A 19,540-nucleotide genomic window follows, 5' to 3' on the forward strand; every position below is an offset into this window, starting at 1 on the left:
AATCAACATGCCTAATCAACATGCCTAATCAACATGCCTAATCAACATGCCTAATCAACATGCCTAATCAACTTGCCTAATCAACTTGCACAGTGGTTTAGATGGTACAATGATTATCTACATTATACTTGCTTGTTTTGTAACAAACTGAAATTAGGCAAACTATTTGAATTTCTGCAAGCAGGAGATGGCAGAACGATTTCTGCACAGTGCATCTTTAATGTCTTACTTGGCGAGCTGCATGACGTTCCTATAGCAGTTGTACAGAGAGTTCTCAGCAGCCGTCCTGTACTTGGTTTTGTACTTTGGGCCCACCGTATGGATGATAAAGCGCGCCGCCAGGTTAAAGCCTTTGGTCATCTTTGCCTCGCCTGTCCGACATCCTGTGGATAAACACATACATACCGGTAATACAAGTATATCAAGATCACACAAAGAACACACCAAGAGAACATTCTTCACCTTCAACACAGCCTAGAAGGGGATTTACATAGCAACAATACCCAATGGACACAAACCAACACTTTTTCCTTTTCTAAAATATGCATTTGTATAAAAACCTGTCTGTAATGTGTTGTCTCCACAGTGCTCACATTATGTTAACACATGACATTCACTTTCCCAGCTTAACACAAGGTCATGATCAGTAGAGACAAACCAACAGAAGTTAATTGGACAACAAAAATAAGCATTCTGATTGATCAAGTTGAGATAGTGTTTTGAAACGAATGCGGTACTTCTCATGTTTCGTGCCCACTGAGCGCAAACCAGTCATGTTGTCATTAACCTGATGAGTTAGTGGTGCCCCCTACCTTTCAGTTTGAGCATCTCGTCTCGAAGTTCAGGCCCAGCGTAGGTGTGGATACTCTCAGAGATAGGGTTCTTGTCCGTCAGAGTCTCATTACTCGTGTTTACGATCGCTGTGCAGTTCAGCAGGGCAACATTGCCATTACTGAGAGATGACAGCAGAATGAAGGAGGGTCAGATGTCTTAACTGTATTGGCCATAGTCAAGCTCCATCTCATATCTCCCTTTGACATCAAAAATAAGAAGAAACTGTACTATGAAACAAAGTAATATAAACAATGAAAGCTTTGGATTACCTTCAATACAATTTTGGGCAAAAAAGCTAACTTTGATCCATATTCCCTCTGATATTGCCGACTACTTGTATTACTTTTTCATTGGCAAGATTGTTGTTGGCACGTCATGCCTACAACAATAATAATCCCCAAAATAATAATATGTTTGGGCAAAAGAACACAGCATTAGCCATTGCAAAATGCATAGAAATTAAGAAGAAGATTGTGGGAGCCGTTTTGTTAGACTTAAGTGCAGCTTTTGACATTATCGAAACTGCTGGAAAAACATACAGTACCCGTCAAAAGTTTGGACACACACACACTCATTCAAGGGTTTTTCATTATTTTACTATTTTCTACATTGTAGAATTCAAATCATAGTCGCACACCTCATGTAGCCTAGACCATAGGCATATATGTTTTGTTAAGGTTTGTTAAAGTGGCCAAATAAGTTCTTAAAATTAAGCACATTAATATGTTTTACAACGGGTGCAGAGCCTAAATGCCATACATTAGCAGCGCTTGAGTTTTAAGTTTGGGGAAGATCATTTTTCACCATAAAAATTCACCTTTATAATAAAAGTATTACATGCATAATCACATTTACTTTTGAGAATGGTGTTTTCCCGCTAACGGAACATTCACGCTAATAACCTACTGCCGTGTGAGCATTGCTGCGCTTATGTGAAGAAATAGCCTAATAGTGTATCAAAATTTTAAGCTAAACGTTCTGATTGGTTGTGTCAGCCTCATTGCATTATTTATTTTTTGATGCTAGTGGTTGTATTAATTTGGGCTTCATCTCATCCCACAACATGTTTCGAATATTTCTTTCTAGATAGAATAGGACAACTTTTGAACTATGGGGGATAGTAGACCGACATATTCTAGTGCTTTTGCTGTTCGTTAGGCCTACTCATCTTGTTGGCTGACAAAGTGAAATTGGACAGTTCTTCCAATATCTTTAATATGCGCCTCGGAATTGGTTAAGGACGTGCGCAGTTGCGTCCCCGATATGTTGGTCTTCACTTGTAGCCTGTGAGAAAGATCCGATCATGTGACGGAGAGCCATGTGAGTGAGGTGCATCGGAGCATGCAGCTGGGAGAAGGGAATTTTAATGATTATATTCAGCCTAAGGGCACAACGGCCACAAAAGGCATGTTTTTTTTAGGCGGCATTACTACCACACAAAGGGGATGCCAGGAATATTGAGGCATTATCAAGTGCTTGTTAAATATTGTGCAAGTGTGTACAGCCTGCACAAAGAAAACAAAGCAGAGCTTATACCTTTCATGCAACTTTTTTCAAATCATCATTAGAGTCACATCATGCAGACCTAGAATGTATTCAAAATTAAACATATAGTCCTAAAGTTACATACATAGCTCTAAATTAAGCATATAGGAGTACCTGTTTCTTTGTTAAGCACTCCTTCAAATCATTTAGGGAAAATATCCTTACTATTTAGCTATGTTCAATTGTATTCTTCATACTAGAAAACAGTGCCACCAAGTGTTAATAGGAAAAAGGGGGCATTCATTTTTTTACATAATTGTAATCCAATCCCTCAAGTAAGTAATGATGCAGTCACTTACCAAACTCTTTTGGACAAGTGACTTTATGACCAAAATTATTCTATTTACACTTTGTAGTCAATTGAGATACTATAATACATGTTTCTGACTTATATCGATGCCACATAGGCCATTTTCAAAATAAATTGGTTTTCAAGGGCAGTTGACCTTTAACGTTTTAAGCAAGTGACACTTGTGGTGATCCTTGCTCAAAGGGAGTGCAAGTCAATCAAGACACTGTGTCAACTCCTGGAAATTAAGTCAAAACAGGAGCAGAAAAGTGCTTTTCCTAAGATCTGTGTAAATAGGCCCAAGTTCAGCCCAGAGATCTGTTCCTTTAACTGCAGCAGGAATGTGAGGAGGGATTGGGGCAGCCTGGGTACAAATGTCTTACTGAGAGACTCCTACCAGTGGAACCTCTGAACACATCATGTGCTCAGCCTCCACAACAAAGAGGATTTATAAGGTAGAGGCTAGAATGATGGGGGTGGGAGAGAGAAAGAGAGTGTGTTTATTGAGGGGGGTGATCCACAGTGGTGCAAAGAGCCAGGGCTACACCTTGAGACCTTATAGCCATCAACAAACGCATTTGATACGAGTTTGACAACAACGATTGTGAGAGAAAAGGAGAGAAACCCCGAGATAAAAAAATAAAAAAAGAGAAAGCAAGAGAGCAAAAGAGAGAAACCAATAGATAAAAGTGGTACTAGAGACAGAGGTCCAGTGTGTATGTGTGCGACTCACTAGAGCACTATTTTCCTGTTGATGTCCTCTCTGTAGGGGAAGGGGGATAGGAAGGCCTGCTGGCTGAAGTTGTACTCCTTCTCCTCTCCCTCAGGGTCCAGCTGCCACTCCCAGGTGGACAGGGTCTGGACCTCCACAAACTGAGAGCGTGCTCCCAGAGGATCCATTCCTGCACTGCGCTGGCCGGCACCTCAATGCTCAACACTGCAAACAAAGCCAGAGAAAGACTTTAAAGTGTATTTTCAGTGTCCACATCCAGGAACCAAATAGGAAGGAAGGGAAAGGGGGATACCTAGTCAGTTGTACAAGTGAATGCATTCAACGGAAATGTGTCTTCCGCATTTAACCCAACCACTCTCCTGAGTGGCACAGCAGTCTAAGGCACTGCATCACAGTGCTAGATGCGTCACTATAGACACCTTGGTTCGAATCCAGGCTGTATCACAACCGGCCGTGACTTCGAGTCATATAGGGCGGCACACAATTGGCCTGGGTTTGGCCAGTGTAGGCCGTCGTTGTAAATAAGAGTTTGTTCTTAACTGACTTGCCTATTTAAATAAAAAGGTTCAATTTAAAAGTTTAAAAAACCCTCAAAATAAGCATCTATGACAAGGAAAAACAGACAGTCACAATTGGTGATTACATGGGTGTTTCAGTGTTCATAATTAAGTAGGCTTGGCAATATAAAAAAAACATTTTGTAAAGCAAAAGCATTTTTGCACAATCAAAGAAAGGCTTTGACTGACAGTTTTAAAATAGCTTCCAGTGTCTAGAGTCAAGACAGTAACAAACCATCCCGTTTTCAGTACTTCTAACCTCTGGTATTCAGCCTGAAAATGAAGCCTCACATAATGAATCCACTTGTGTGAGGTTAGGTGGCAGTTAAAGAAAATTGGGTGAAACAGGCAAGCAAGGTCTGGCTCCGTTTTTTTCCAGAACCTGCAGCTATTTAAGATTGTGTTTTCGAGACAATCAGCTAACTACATACCATGTCAACACCTATGACTGAGGGCCTCTGTCTAACATTAGACTGGCCGCGTTCTAGGAACAGTTCTGTTTTGGAGCTTATGGCACGAGAGGGGAGGGCATTACCTTGAAGTGAACCTAAACAGACAGGGAATTCAAAAGCACCATAAGGACGTATTGAAATGCAGAATGAAGATAAACATATAGCTAGTTGGTCTATATTTTTGTTGACTGCAGCATGGGTCAAATACACTTGACGAACAATAGTATTCCTCTCACATTTCCCAGTGTTTTCGCTTGTGCGACTACTCATAAAGGTATTTCCATTTTAATGGATAAATATGGGAAAACATCTAATTATGAAAAAACGAAATATGTCATAATCACCAACCATGGAGCTCGAGCTCAGCTGACCATCACATTCACAGTGTAGCATTTTGCCTTCTTTTTTACTTTGATTCGCAAATGTATCTGCTAGCACGGCAGAAAATAGTAGCATGCCGAAAATGGAAAGGAATTTAAAGATGTATCTATATATCAGGAAGCTACAGGAGAAAATGTTACACCTACCCGTTTTCTTTTGTCCACGAATCTATTAGTTGTCGACACAGAGCATGACTGAATTACAAAAAGCGAAGAATACAGGGGGTGTTCGTGATGTTCTTAACATCCCAAACATGGCAAAACTCGATTAGATATAGCCAATTCCCATCGTACTGTCACGTTTACTACAGTTTGGTGAGTTCCTGATCAGCTGATTCGCGACAGAGAGGAAGACGCGAAGCAAGAGGGTTCACTCTGCCCAACATCTGTCTACTCAAACAATACTGCGAAGTAGTGATTGATGCACGTCGGATGAATCGTGTGAAAAATGTATATATTAACTACAGTCAGAGCGTTTATCCCAACACCAATGCAGTGTGGGCTCCTGAGTGGCGCAGCAGTCTAAGAGGTGTCACTACAGACCCAGACAGGTTGATTTCCAGGTTTATCACAACCAGCTGTGATCCCATAGGGCCGTCATTGTAACTAATAATTTGTTCTTAACTGACTTGCCTAGTTAAATAACGTTGTTGTTTTTTTAAAAGCGTTTGATCATGTTTCACACCATGGTGTTGAACACTGAGCTGTAGTCAATGAACAGCATTCTCACATAGGTGTTCCTCTTGTCCAGGTGGGAAAGGGCAGTGTGGAGTGCAATAGAGATTGTGTCATCTGTGGGTCTGTTGGGGCAGGACGCGAGTTGGAGTGGGCCCAGAGTGTCTGGGATGATGGTGTTGATGTGAGCCATGACCAACCTTTCAAAGCATTTCATGGCTACAGATGTTGTAGGAAATGATCTGTAACTGCAATTTTCTTTTCTCCGCCCCATGGCAGAATGTGTAGAAATGTAGGAAATTTACTTTAAAACTTTTCTCACCACTGTCACGAGGGGGGCACTGAAATGTTTTACCTCGAGGTGAGAGGACCCCAAACCAAATATTGCTTCATACTGTACTGTCTTGCTTAGAATGGTCCCACCTGATCTCGCCTCCTCCCGCCTGTCTTCCATCTTTGAGGACATGTATTTCCATTGTTAGAGTGGTCACTCTATGGACTATCTTGTCAATATGAAATAAAATCTTTGTTCATGACAAATAACACACCTATCCCTCCGTAGAAGACACACACACACAAAATATTACGGAATAATGGCTAGGGTCTCACGATAAATCACAACATTTGTGTAATACGCATAGGACAACGCCACTCAGAGGAGCGGTTGGAATTGTATGTAAATCCTCGAGAGTTTTATATATTGTCGGTAAATTTAGGCATTTAGATATGGTCAAATATATGGCTGAGGAAATATTTTCTGTAAAACAACAACACAATACCCATTATACAGACTAAAGTAATGGATACATATAAAAGTCCATGTGATTGATCGTTAGTTTCATATATTGCAAAACAACCATAAGTGCAATACTCAGGTAACACATCTTTTTAATATACGCATTGTCGTATCTGCCTTTCTGAAATTTGAGAGACATCAATGTGTGCTTACGTGTTTGTGTTCGACCAACTGTGTTTGATTAGTATGGTCTTCCTCGTGTGCCAATAAGTCAGAAAACATCACTGACTGGATGCCTCAATCTGGGAATTAGTAACATTATTCAAGTAAGATAAACAATTGGGAAAAGTATACATCATAAATGTGTAAACGAAACGGTTATCAATCAGTCTCAAAACATGTTTTGCTTGTTTTACTGTGTAATTTAGTTGGTTTATTAGCTATGCTGTGGAACACCACGTGGGCCTAACGTTAAAGTTAGCGACATAGCTAGCCAGCTACTGCAGCGAAACTTGGCTATGTTCACTGGATCTCACTAAGTCTTCGAACAAATGCAGTTCTCAGAATTGACTTAGCTAGTTATTACAGCAGTACAAGTAACTGTTATATACATTGTTTTGTATGATGTAGCTATAAGTAGCCTGGTCCCAGATCTGTGTGTGCTCTTGCCTAACGGTAACGTTACACCTTTGCTGTCCTTGGCTATGGTCTCACATGGTCACTGGATCTCACCAAGTCTTCTAACAAATGTAGTTGTCAGAATTGACTTCGCTAGCTAGCTATTACAGTACTACTAGTAACTGTTGTATACATTGTTTTGTAGCTATAATGTAGCCTGGTCCCAGATCTGTATGTGCTCTTGCCTAACGTTACTCCTTGTCAAGCCAAGCAGGACAATTCCATAAGGAGTTTTTAGCAAGGGGCAGAAACAGATTGGCACCCAGGCTTGCTATAATGCACATTGTACACTTTTTTCACCGTTTAGCCTACATAATGCTGATGCACTTGCCCTTCTGTAATGCATTGAAGTCAGAAGGGCTAGCTGATGCTCCAGTTGTCTTTCCTTGTCTGTTCTCCAATCCATCATCATATGATATTCATCATCACTGTCTCATCCTCTCTAGCCTGTGATATTGCCCTGATCTTGCGACCATGGGGTTGACCAAGCAGTACCTGCGCTATGCTGCCAGCGCCGTGTTCGGAGTAATTGGGAGCCAGAAGGCCAACATCGCCTTTGTCACCATGCGAGGAGGGGAGAGAGGACGCTTTGTGGCTGTGGCTGCCTGCGAGCATGTCTTCATATGGGACGTGCGTAAAGCAGAGAAGGTGAGAGACTTGGGATGATCTATTCATGTAGGGTTGACTCAGTAGGCTACTGCTGCTGTCATAGCTGATATCAGGGTCATCATTGCTGACAGTGCTCTTATAATTGGGTCTGAAATGTCGTAACCCATGGCTGTCGATAACTCAAATAAGATGACTTGGCCAGTGATACCAAGTTGTAACTGTATATATCACCAGTATTTCCTCATAGTGAGAGATGACATATTAAGTCAGATGTCTTCCTTTGAAACTGTCCTCTCCTCTGTCCCAGGTTCTTATTCTCAAGGGGAACAAGCACGAGGTGACTTACCTCTGCCCCTCCCCCGATGGCATCTATGTTGCCGTGGGTTACGAGGACGGAGCTGTGCGCATCTTCAGCCTATTGAACGGCGAGAGCAACGTGTCCTTCAACGGGCACAAGTCCGCAGTCACTGTGATCCGCTACGACACTCTCGGTTCTCGGCTGGTGACCGGATCCAGGGTAAGAACAGAACTATGCTGCCATAGAGATGGCAAGGTCCCCAGGGATGTCCACTGTCCTGACGTCATGGTCAAGCTAAGGCGTTTGCATTTAAAATATGGTTAGTAATATGCCTATTATTATCTCTTCCTTTCAGGACACGGATGTGATTGTGTGGGATGTGATCAACGAGTGTGGTCTGTACCGACTGAAAGGACACAAAGACGCTGTCACACAGGCCCTTTTCCTCAAAGACAAGAACCTTCTGGTCACCAGGTAGTACATCACTCATATGTAGGGCTCTGACTTTCTGTATTGGCCCTTGGTACTGTTAAGGTGTCGGCATACTCCCTTAAAGGTGTTTAACAGTCATTCTGAAAAGTACTTTTTCTCCCATGGCTAACTACCAAGAAGTTTGAAAAGACAGGCTGATTGGGCAGGGAGCTTATATTCATGAGCTCGCCTTGACTGACAGCTCTTTGAAACGCCTATATCGATGAACTTGGATGCAGTGTTGCAGTAAAATCATCTCAAGTTAATTTGGTGATACATAAAGCAACTCAAACAACATTGAAATTGTATCAATGATATCTCCCATTTGGCATGTCTCGTGTAATGCGGTTCATAGCAGCGCTGATGGATGTGTTGACATGACAACTTCTTCAGTTACCACCCCTTTTGTTCCATGCTGATTGAATATCATGTTACCATTGGTGTATTAAAATGAGAGTTAAGGTGATGTGACCTTGTCCCCTTAATAATGATTCCAAGTTTTTGACATGGGGGAGGGGACCAGTAACTTTATGATCAAACTTTATCAATGTAGAAGCAAGTCATGTTTCATACTTTGGTTAGCTCTCCTTCAAATATCTTCAAATTTAATGAAAAAAAAAGATTTTGACTGTTCATGACCTTTAAAAGACCGCCGCTCAATTTATTTATTTTTTTGATACCGTAGCCAGTATACACTTCCTCAACAAAAAATATCTGTCATTAATTTATGTTTTTGCAGAGGAGATCTTAGTCACTTAATTTTACATCTAACTAAGATGTTTGGTGCAGTATTTCTCAAGTAAAAACATGTGCAAGAGAACACTTTATTTAAGAATCCCTACTGTTGACCAATTACCAACGAAAGGGCGTAGCCTTCGGCTACCAACTTTGTCTTGCATCGAGAAAAAATGTTGTTTGCACGAACAGCTGAAAAAACCCTTGCCGAAGACCAAAACTAACAACTTCACAAAATGTCAGAATATATGCTTGAACTGTTTTGGGAACATTCGGACGCCTTTAGTGTTCTGGTGTTGAAAGACGAGGAGCGCAGGTTGGATACCAGCTAGGGAAAGTTACATCCCCCCTGATGTCTGAATTATCTTTCTGTTGTTTTCTCCAGCTCCAAGGACAGCTTTGTAAAGTGGTGGGACCTGGACACTCAGCACTGCTTTAAGACCATGCTGGGACATCGCAGTGAGGTGAGTGCTCCTGCCTATCTTAACATTTGATTGTCAAGTGTTGTTGACATTGTATGGTGTACTAAGAGGTAATTGGATCACTTGTCTGATTAGTTAGTCATTACTGAGAGACACTTATCTGATTGGATCCCCTTGGTTGTGTGTTTGTCAGGTCTGGGGCATGGCATTGCTGAACCAAGAGAGTAGATTGATAACAGGCTCAGCCGACAGTGAGCTCCGGGCCTGGGACGTCAACTACCTACAGGAGGTAAGCACAGAGGAGCTACAATGAGCCTTCTACACACATAACTACATATTTTGGACAATAATGAAAAGGTCTAAAATATATTATCTGAATAAAAGGCTAGTTGAGTCCTTCACTCTCTCTCGGTTTGTCCGTCGTTCAGGGCAGAGAGGCTGGTGAACCAAAGGAGAAGAAAGGAAAAAGCCTACTTGATGATGATGAGGAGGAGGAAGTTATGGACGAGACCCCTGAGGAGGTAGGACAGACCATGATCCACTACAGGGCAAAACACCATGATTGGTTACCTGCAGCACAAGTGAATCAGTTCATCTAGAAAATAACTCTGAAGAAGTATAGTAGCTAGTACTGAATGGCATATGTAACGGTAGCTAACACTGTTCCGTACAGATTTTGTGTACCGCTGTATTCAAACGAGGCTGCGATGAAAACTAATGGGACTGAGTGATTATTGGCATCAAAATCCGGGGTGTAAACTAAGTTTCTATTCAAGCATTGACTGACATGTTAATAGACCAATAGTTTTTGAGAAAAGTTGAAAAAATCTGCCCCCTCTGACGCTGTACGATACATTGTGACGTATCACAACGTATTGTACGACGCATTATGCAACACGTGCACTTCTCTCGCAGATAAAAAAAACTAAACAAGAAAGTGTAAGGGACAAGCAAAGGGGAATGGATACCTAGTCAATTGTAGTCAACTGAATGCAGTCATTGTAAGTATATAAATTATTTGGTCACGTGTACGGAACACTGTCAGTCAAGTACGGAAGTTTGTTAGTTATCGTTGCTGTCTAATACATGCTTATCTGAAATCTGTATGTGTTTCATACTTTTCCCTCTTGCCCTCTTTCTCTCTCTCTCTCTCTCTCTCACACAGAGGATCCTGAGTTGTAAGAAAGCTGGCTCTTTGCTGAGAGAGGCCAGGGACAGGGTAGTCTCCATGACTACCGATGCCAAGGCCAAGGTCCTGGCGTGCCATGTAAGTTTTGACCTTTTAATGTTGGTACAGTCTTACTTACCCTCCAGTAATATTGATTTGTTGTCATACATTTCTCAGATCACTAATGTAATGTGTATTCTTCCCTCTGATCTTTCCTCCTTTTCCACATCCTTCTCTCTCAGGGCTCAGACACAGTGCTGGAGGTGTTCAGTGTGCTGCCGGAGGACGAGGTGGAGCGGGTGATGGCCAAGAAGCTGAAGAGAGCCAAGAAGAAGGCCAGGTATGTTGCACACAGTAGAGATCACACTGTCACCTCAGCCACGGCAGGGACCAGCCTGCAGATAGCCCAAGTTGGGCCAGGCAGATACTGCAAAGCCTTCAGAGATTATTTGAAATAATAAAATGTGTGGAATCTAATTCCAATCAAACTAAATACTTCCAATGTTTATAAATACAGTTATGTTGATGAAATTGGTGAAATGTAAAGATGAGGTGCTGCTGCCCTCTGGTGTAGGGATGCGCAGCATGCAGAGGATGCCCCAGAGCCTGTGGTGGAGAGGAAACTGGCAAATGAGATTGTGAGACTAACCAACATCAAGGCCTCCGCCAATATCAGGTACACAGCAACACACACACACGTGCACTCTCTCACACACTCAATCAATCAACCAACCAACATTTAGTCTCATGTATATCCCAGATGGGTGGACTGCCTGATGTGTGCAGGTGGGGAGTTGAAGGTAGCCATGCTGCTCCAGAACAACACCGTGGAGACCTACAGCCTCAAGACGTCTGACAAGAATCCCACAGGCACTAAGACCTCCCGGCTCACCCTGGGAGGCCACCGCACCGATGCCCGCACGCTGGCCTTCAGCTCAGACAACATCGCTGTCCTCTCCGCCTCTGGGGACACCGTCAAAGTCTGGAACAGGTGGGAAAGTCAGGTCACACAGGACTGATGTGACCGTGTGGTTTCACTGTACAAGTTAAATCTAGTTCACTAAGCTGGCTTTCCAGAATCTTTTAAAGGTGACACATGTTATGACTCCTAGACACATACTGTATTATGAGCAGTTTTCTACATTCTGATTGGGTGTCTAACGGGAAGTCTCTACCCCGTCACAGGTCTACCCTACAGGTGATTCGCACCATGGCGTGTGACTACGCCCTCTGCTCCCTGTTTGTCCCTGGAGACAGGCAGATCATCCTAGGGACCAAGGTAACACGCATGCACACACTAACGTACACCAAACTACTGTATAAGTGTATTATCCAGTATTAATCTATTGTGTGTAACCCAGGCTAACCTTCTCTCTATCAGAGTGGTAAGATTCAGATCTTTGACCTGGCATCAGGTACCCTCCTGGAGACTGTCGACGCCCATAACGGAGCTCTGTGGTCCCTCTGTCTGTCTCCGGATCAGGTACTGTCTGTATCCGCCTCTTTCTGTCCATGTTCGACATCATCCACAATACATGTAGTGTACAACTCCATAGGCCCCTTATCTGTAGACAAAAGCCCATGAAATAGTATTTAAAAAAATAAAATAAACAACATTCCCATTTGCTCTGAATGTTTATTTAACTGTAATTATGTGATTTCCTCAGAGGGGGATAGTGACTGGTGGGGCTGACAAGACAGTGAAGTTCTGGGAGTTTGAGCTGATTAAGGACGAAGACGCTGCACAGAAGTAAGCCAAGCTTTATTCCTTCTGTTTCACATAGTGTTTCACATAGTGTCAATAACACTTAGAATGCAGTTTCATACTAGAGGCAACTAGTTGTATGCCCAGTCAGGCTGCACGCTGTTATTCAAGTGCGCTTTTATCAAGTGAGCACTTGACTGGAGTTTCTGTTTACTCGGCTGTAATTGTGTGTGTGTGTGTGTGTGTGTGTGTGTGTGTGTTGCAGGAGGCTGACGGTGAAACACGTGCGTACACTGCAGCTGGATGAGGATGTGTTGTGTGTGAAATATTCTCCTGATCAGAGACTGTTGGCTGTCTCCCTGCTGGATTGCACCGTCAAGGTCTTCTACACAGACACACTGAAGTTCTTCTTATCTCTGTATGGACACAAGCTGCCTGTGCTCTGCCTGGACATCTCTCATGTGAGTACCGGTACTCATCCTAGCAACCCCAAACTAAACGAAAAACGAATGTAATGAGTGACAGTAGATGAAAATGGAATGTGCATACTTGAGTGTGTGTTGGTTAAAGTTGCTGCGTGTATGTTTTCAATCTGTCTTGACTCTGAATGTTACTTGTCCATCTCTCAGGACAGTGCCTTGATAGCAACTGGCTCTGCAGACAGAAACGTCAAGATCTGGGGTCTGGACTTTGGGGACTGTCACAGATCTATGTTTGCCCACGATGACAGGTACAGAAAAAATACAACAAATATTATATATACACACAGTTGCAAGAAAAAGTATGTGAACCCTTTGGAATTACCTGGATTTCTACATAAATTTGTTAAACATTTGATCTGCTCTTCCTCTTAAGTAACAACAATAGACAAACACCACACCATTTATTGTATTTTTCTGGTCTATATTGAATACATCATTTAAACATTCACAGTGTAGGTTGGGAAAAGTATGTGAACCCCAAGGCTAATGACTTCAAAAGCTAATTAGAGTCAGGAGTCAACTAACCTGGAGTCAAATCAATGAGATGAGATTTGAGATGTTGGTTAGAGCTTCCCTGCAATATAAAATCTGAGTTTGCTATTCACGTGAAGCATTGCCTGATGTGAACCATGTCTTGAACAAAAGAGATCTCAGAAGACCTAAGATTAAGAATAGTTGACTTGCATAAAGCTGGAAATGGTTACAAAAGTATCTCTAAAACCCTTGATGTTCATCAGTCCACGGTAAGATGCATTGAGAAAGTTCAGCACAGTTGCTACTCTCCCTAGGAGTGGCCGTCCTGCAAAGATTACTGCAAGAGCACAGCGCAGAATGCTCAATGAGGTTAAGAAGAATCCTGGAGTGTCAGCTAAAGACTTACAGAAATCTCTGGAACATGCTAACATCTCTGTTGACCAGTCTACGATACGTAAAACACTAAACATGAAGGGTGTTCATGGGAGGACACCATGGAAGAAGCCACTGCTGTCCAAAAAAACATTGCTGCACGTCTGAAGTTCGCAAAAGAGCACCTGGATGTTCCACAGCGCTACTGGCAAAATATTCTGTGGACGGATGAATCTACAGTTGAGTTGTTTGGAAGGAACACACAACACTGTGTGGAGAAAAAAAGGCTCGGCACACCAACATCAAAACCTCATCCTAACTGTAAAATATGGTGGAGGGAGCATCATGTTTTGGGGCTGCTTTGCTGCCTCAGGGCCTGAACAGCTTGGTATCATTGACGGAAAAGTGAATTCCCAAGTTTATCAAGACATTTTGCAGGAGAATGTTAGGCGATCTGTCCTCCAATTGAAGCTCATCAGAAGTTGGATGATGCAACAGGACAATGACCCAAAACACAGAAGTAAATCAACAACAGAATGGCTTCAACAGAAGAAAATACACCTTCTGGAGTTGCCCAGTCAAAGTTCTGACCTCAACCCGATTGAATGCTGTGGCATGACCTCGAGCGGTTCACACCAGACATCCCAAGAATATTGCTGAACTGAAACAGTTTTGTAAAGAAGAATGGTCCTCCTGACCATTGTGCAGATCTGATACGCAACTACAGAAAATGTTTAGTTGAGGTTATTGCTGCCAAAGGAGGGCACACCAGTTATCAAATCCAAGGGTTCACATATTTTTCCCACCCTGCACTAAGAATGTTTACACGGTGTGTTCAATAAAAACATGAAAACGTATTGTTTGTGTGTTATTAGTTTAAGCAGACTGTGTTTGTCTATTGTTGTGATTTAGATGAAGATCAGGTGAAATTTTATGACCAATTTATGCAGAAATCCAGGTAATTCCAAAGGGTTCACATACTTTTTCTTGTGTGTGTGTGTGTGTGTGTGTGTGTGTATGTGTATATATACACACACACACACACACACAGTTGAAGTCGGAAGTTTACATACACCTTAACCGAATACTTTTAAACTCAGTTTTTCACAATTCCTGACATTTAATCGTAGTAAAAATTCACTGTCTTAGGTCAGTTAGGATCACCACTTTATTTTAAGAATGTGAAATGTCAGAATAATAGTAGGGAATTATTTATTTCGGCTTTTATTTCATTTATCACATCCCCAGTGGGTCAGTAGTTTACATACACTCAATTAGTTTGGTTATTTGGTAGCATTGCCTTTAAATTGTTGAATTTGGGTCAAACGTTTCGGGTAGCCTTCCACAAGGTTCCCACAATAAGTTGGGTGATTTTTGGCCCATTCCTCCTGACAGAGCTGGTGTAACTGAATCAGGTTTGTAGGCCTCCTTGCTCACGCACGCTTTTTCAGTTCTCCCCAGAAATGTTCTATAGGATTGAGGTCAGGGCTTTGTGATGGCCACTCCAATACCTTGACTTTGTTGTCCTTAAGCCATTTTGTCACAACTTTGAAAGTATGCTTGGGGTCATTGTCCATTTGGAAGACCCATTTGCGACCAAGCTTTAACTTCCTGACTGATGTCTTGAGATGTTGCTTCAATATATCCACGTAATTTTCCATCCTCATGATGCCATCTATTTTGTGAAGTGTCTCAGTCCCTCAGCAAAGCACCCCCACAACATGATATGCTTCACAGTTGAATGGTTTTCAAGAAATTTGAACAGTTCTGTTTTTGTTTCAGTGCAAAAGTATGATCTTTGTGTGCAGTTGCAAACCATAGTCTGGCTTTTTTTTATGGCGGTTTTTGAGCAGTGGCTTCTTACTTGGCTGAAGTTTCCAGGTTATGTCGAAACCGCAAAGCACCCCACAACATGATGCGGCCACCCCCATGCTTCACAGTTGGAATGGTTTTCTTCTGCTTGCAAGCCTCCCCCTTTTTCCTACAAACATAACGATGGTCATTAGATTTGCCAGTTCTTGCTGTGAGATGTTACCCCACTCTATCACCAAGGCACCTTCAATTTCCCGGATATTTCAGTGGGGGAATGGCCCTAGCCCTCGCCCTCTGATCCAAAAGGTCCCAGACGTGCTCAATGGGATTGAGATCCGGGCTCTTCGCTAGCCATGGCAGAACACTGACATTCCTGTCTTGCGTCAAGTGAAGAGCACTTTTTGCCAGTCCTGTCTGGTCCAGCGACGGTGGGTTTGTGCCCTTCGGCGACGTTGTTGCCGGTGATGTCTAGTGAGGACCTGCCCTACAACATGCCTACAAACCCTCAGTCCATCCTCTCTCAGCCTATTGGGGACAGTCTGAGCACTGATGGAGGGATTGTGCGTTCCTGGTGTAACTCGGGCAGTTGTTGCCATTCTGTACCTGTCCCGCAGGTGTGATGCTCAGAGTATGCTCACAGTACTGATCCTGTGCCGGTGTTACACGTGGTCTGCCACTGTGAGGACGATCGGCTGTCCGTCCAGTCTCCCTGTAGCTCTGTCTTAGGCGTCTCACAGTACGGACGTTGCAATTTATTTCCCTGGCCACATCTGCAGTCCTCATGCCTCCTTGCAGCATGCCTAAGGCACATTCACGCAGATGAGCAGGGACCCTGGGCATATTTCTTTTGGTGTTTTTCAGAGTCTGTAGAAAGGCCTCTTTCGTGTCCTAAGTTTTCATAACTGTGACCTTAATTGCCTACCGTCTGTAAGCTGTTAGTGTCTAACGACCGTTCCACGGGTGTATGTTCATTAATTGTTTATGGTTCATTGAACAGGAAATAGTGTTTAAACCCTTTACAATGAAGATCTGTGAAGTTATTTGGATTTTTACAAATTATCTTTGAAAGAAAGGGTTCTGAAAAGGGGACGTTTTCTTTTTTTGTTGGGTTTATATATTAATATGAATATAGAATATACTGCAAGAACACCTCGTCCTAAGCTGTCAGCCATATGGTCAGTGTAAATGGCTCAGTGTGGAAGCTTGACCAACGGTCTTGAATGATATAATTTAATAGATGTTGGCTTCATTCTCCCCATTTCCAGTAAAATATTTAATTTCAACTCCAGTTTCAGAAACACTGTCCTTGTTAGCTGCCTCTGACCGATGACATCACCCCATCTGCTCTTTCATGTTGCTGTTTTTTTTTCTCATTTCTCTGCTATTTTCTCTCTTTTCTCAGCGTCATGTTCCTTCAGTTTGTCCCCAAAACCCATCTGTTCTTCACAGCGGGGAAGGACAAGAAGATCAAACAGTGGGACGCAGACAAGTTTGAGCACATCCAGACCTTAGAGGTGACATTCACTCCCATGCTTTTGGCTACATTTCCCATATGGAGATGAGGCCTAGAGTTCATGATAACATTTTGGGGAAAATTGATAAGTGACATAACCAATTACCTAAATGCTCTTTCTTTCCCATTGGAGGAATTACATTTCCCTTCCTTAATTGACTAAATTGAAAATGGATTTGACCCCACCCCTAGTGTTGACCTTTAACCGCTGACCCATGTGTGTGACGTGCTATCCTCAGGGTCACCATCGGGAGGTTTGGTGTCTGGCCATCAGTCCTAACGGGGACCACATTGTGTCCTCGTCTCACGACAAGTCCCTGAGGCTCTGGGAGAGGACCAGAGAACCCATCATCCTGGAGGAAGAGAGGGAGATGGTGGGTAGTGGTGCTCCAGAAATATGCTCTCTCTGTGGGTAAAAGGGATGGGAGATAGTGGACACCTATCAGGTTTTATCTTGAACTTTTTCACCCTCTCAAATGTTTTTCTTTAGGAGAGAGAGGCTGAGTTTGAGGAGGGCATGGCCAAAGGGGATGAGCCTGTGGTAAGTGCTGACTTTATTTCAAACCAGTGGAAATGAAAATGTTTGTTTTCTCAGTGTCGTTCAGTCTCTGTCTTGTGTGTCTCACAGGTTCCAGGAGAGATCAAAGGTGCAGAGGCAGCACCAGCGGCGAAGAAAACCATAGAGACAGTCAAAGCTGTGAGTCTCCATGTCAAGTAACTAGACTGCAGAGATGGAGAGGTTGTGTGTGTGTGCACGTTCGGATAGGTATGTGTGTGTGTGTAGTTTGTAATGGCTGGTGTGTGTGTCTCTTCAGGCTGAGCGTGTCATGGAGGCTCTGGAGCTGTACAGATCAGAGAGCAGGAAAATGGAGGAGCATCAGATAGCCTGCCAGTCAGCCGGAAAACAGTTGCCTCCACCTAAGGCCAATCCTATCCTTGTGGCCTTTGGAAACGTTTCTGTAAGTTTTTAATTCCTTCTGAAATAATCATAATACATACATAGCCAAGGGTACTAGATTAGTGAGGAACAGAACTATCATGTTAACTTCGTAACCACATCCTCCTCCCTCTCTTGCAGCCGTCTCGCTACGTCTTGGACGTAATAAAGAAGGTACGGTCCAGTGAGCTGGAGGTGTCTTTGCTGGTCCTGCCGTTCCCCTACATTCCAGACCTGCTGTCTCTCTTCAACTGCTATGTCCAGGACGGCCTGGAGGTGGAGCTCGTGTGCCGTTGTCTCTTCTTCCTGCTCAGGTATGCTAGCCTCTGACGCCATGCTTCTCAAGTAGTGTGAAAACCTGGAGAAGTTCTCCTCAGGAAGAGGTGGAGTTTAGATTTAAGCAAGTGACGCATTGCCACTTATCAAGCCAATCAACTATTTTGAATGGGTGGAGCTCCAAAAAGATGTGCTGTTTCTGAATAATTGTCTGGCTTGCAACAAGCTAGCTACCATAAGATAAAACAAATGACACTGCATAGGCTAATAAATCTTTGTCTGACACTCGGTAGGAAAATACGGAAAACAAGGAAATGCCTCTCCTGAGGGGAAACATAATTTCTACTCCGAGCCAACAAAATGTGAGCGTTAACAGCCAGCGCTTCCTTTCAATCACAAAATCCAATTCTTAGTTCTCCAGACGTACAAAATTTGAGTCAACACAACGAGATTTGGAAGGATGACTCCTTGAGACTACGGTTATGCTAACAAACAACCTTGCGCCAATCAATAGTGTTTGTTACTCAGTTTGTGTGTTTCTCACATATGCAAACAACCTCACACAAGTGTGTGTCTGGTGTCTCTAAGGTACCTGAAGTGTGAGTAGATGAGCCTAAAGTACTGTCGGGGTCAGTCTTCACTGTGCTTGTCCTTGTCTCTCCAGAATCCACTTTGGCCAGATCTCCAGTAACCAGATGCTGCTGACCGTCATAGACGAGCTGAGAATCAACACCATTTCTAAAGTCAGAGAGATCAGGGTGAGTCTAATCAGAAAATATAGAAAATGTACTCTAAAGGCTAATGATCCTCAAGTCATATAAAACGATACCTCTTCTTCTGCTCCAGGATGTTCTGGGTTTCAACAGTGCTGGTCTCCAGTTCCTCCAGAGGGAGGTCGAGAGCAAAGAGGAGATCATGTTTTTCGCGGACGCCACCGGTCTCCTTAAAGAGAAGAGGAGGAAGAGGAAGAAGAGAGAGAGAGCTATTCTCACTATTGCCTGAATCACCACAGGATTTTATATATATATATGACCAGTAGGCTACTGCAGGGGTGGCCTTAAGCAGAGAGATTTACACTGTTAGTTTTATATCTGAACTGTTATAGGATCCTGATAGGACATAACACTGTGTTATTCAATGACATGCTTCATTTCCCAAATAAACTGTGTCTGAGTTACTCATGTTGAGCCTCACTCCCTCAGGTTTTACAGAAGGCCTGTGAATGAATAAATCCACTGCTCCCTAACTCAAGTCCAAAGGACGTACTGTATGTATACACAGCAGATCCCTCTGCAACCACAGGCTCGTATAAAACATTCATATAAAACTCCTTCTTTAATAGTTACATTTCGAGTTGGACTTTTCCCTCTCTGGTTGGTCTTAGCTT

At 42.9% G+C, this 19,540-nt stretch overlaps 2 protein-coding genes across 8 annotated transcripts in view; one reads left to right on the plus strand and one right to left on the minus strand.

The window, feature by feature from the left end:
* Positions 1–5,955, minus strand: part of LOC118386238 (ganglioside-induced differentiation-associated protein 2) — a 73,524-nt gene extending 67,569 nt beyond the window's left edge. For 2 of the 6 annotated variants that reach the window (XM_035773803.2, XM_052522361.1), the window contains exons 1-4: positions 4,938–5,954; positions 3,402–3,605; positions 813–952; positions 230–383 (exon numbers count right to left, since the gene is read on the minus strand). In XM_035773803.2, coding sequence (XP_035629696.1) covers positions 230–383; positions 813–952; positions 3,402–3,568 — 461 coding nt within the window. In that variant the 5' untranslated portion in view covers positions 3,569–3,605; positions 4,938–5,954. Of the gene's footprint in view, positions 1–229; positions 384–812; positions 953–3,401; positions 3,606–4,389; positions 4,410–4,758; positions 4,897–4,937 lie in introns of those variants that run through there. The other 4 variants (XM_035773804.2, XM_035773801.2, XM_035773802.2 and 1 more) reach the window with 4 other exon arrangements.
* Positions 5,956–6,198: 243 nt separating this feature from the next.
* wdr3 (WD repeat domain 3) lies at positions 6,199–19,330 on the plus strand. Of its 2 annotated transcripts, none has more exons than XM_035773796.2 (24): positions 6,199–6,340; positions 7,326–7,527; positions 7,796–8,005; positions 8,142–8,260; positions 9,378–9,456; positions 9,608–9,703; positions 9,843–9,935; positions 10,580–10,681; positions 10,825–10,922; positions 11,157–11,258; positions 11,343–11,573; positions 11,768–11,861; positions 11,964–12,065; positions 12,250–12,332; positions 12,553–12,748; positions 12,917–13,017; positions 16,830–16,941; positions 17,180–17,314; positions 17,431–17,481; positions 17,569–17,637; positions 17,756–17,899; positions 18,019–18,191; positions 18,818–18,911; positions 19,000–19,330. In XM_035773796.2, exons 2-24 carry the CDS (start codon positions 7,354–7,356, stop codon positions 19,153–19,155), a joined length of 2,814 nt encoding a protein of 937 aa, XP_035629689.1. In that variant the 5' UTR covers positions 6,199–6,340; positions 7,326–7,353; the 3' UTR covers positions 19,156–19,330. The 2 variants fall into 2 exon arrangements, with proteins under 2 accessions (XP_035629689.1, XP_035629688.1); XM_035773795.2 differs by lacking the exon at positions 6,199–6,340 and adding an exon at positions 6,365–6,527.
* The last annotated feature ends 210 nt before the right edge of the window (positions 19,331–19,540 follow it).

This window comes from Oncorhynchus keta, chromosome 7 (genome assembly GCF_023373465.1).
Source record: "Oncorhynchus keta strain PuntledgeMale-10-30-2019 chromosome 7, Oket_V2, whole genome shotgun sequence".
NCBI classification, from domain to species: Eukaryota; Metazoa; Chordata; class Actinopteri; order Salmoniformes; family Salmonidae; genus Oncorhynchus; species Oncorhynchus keta.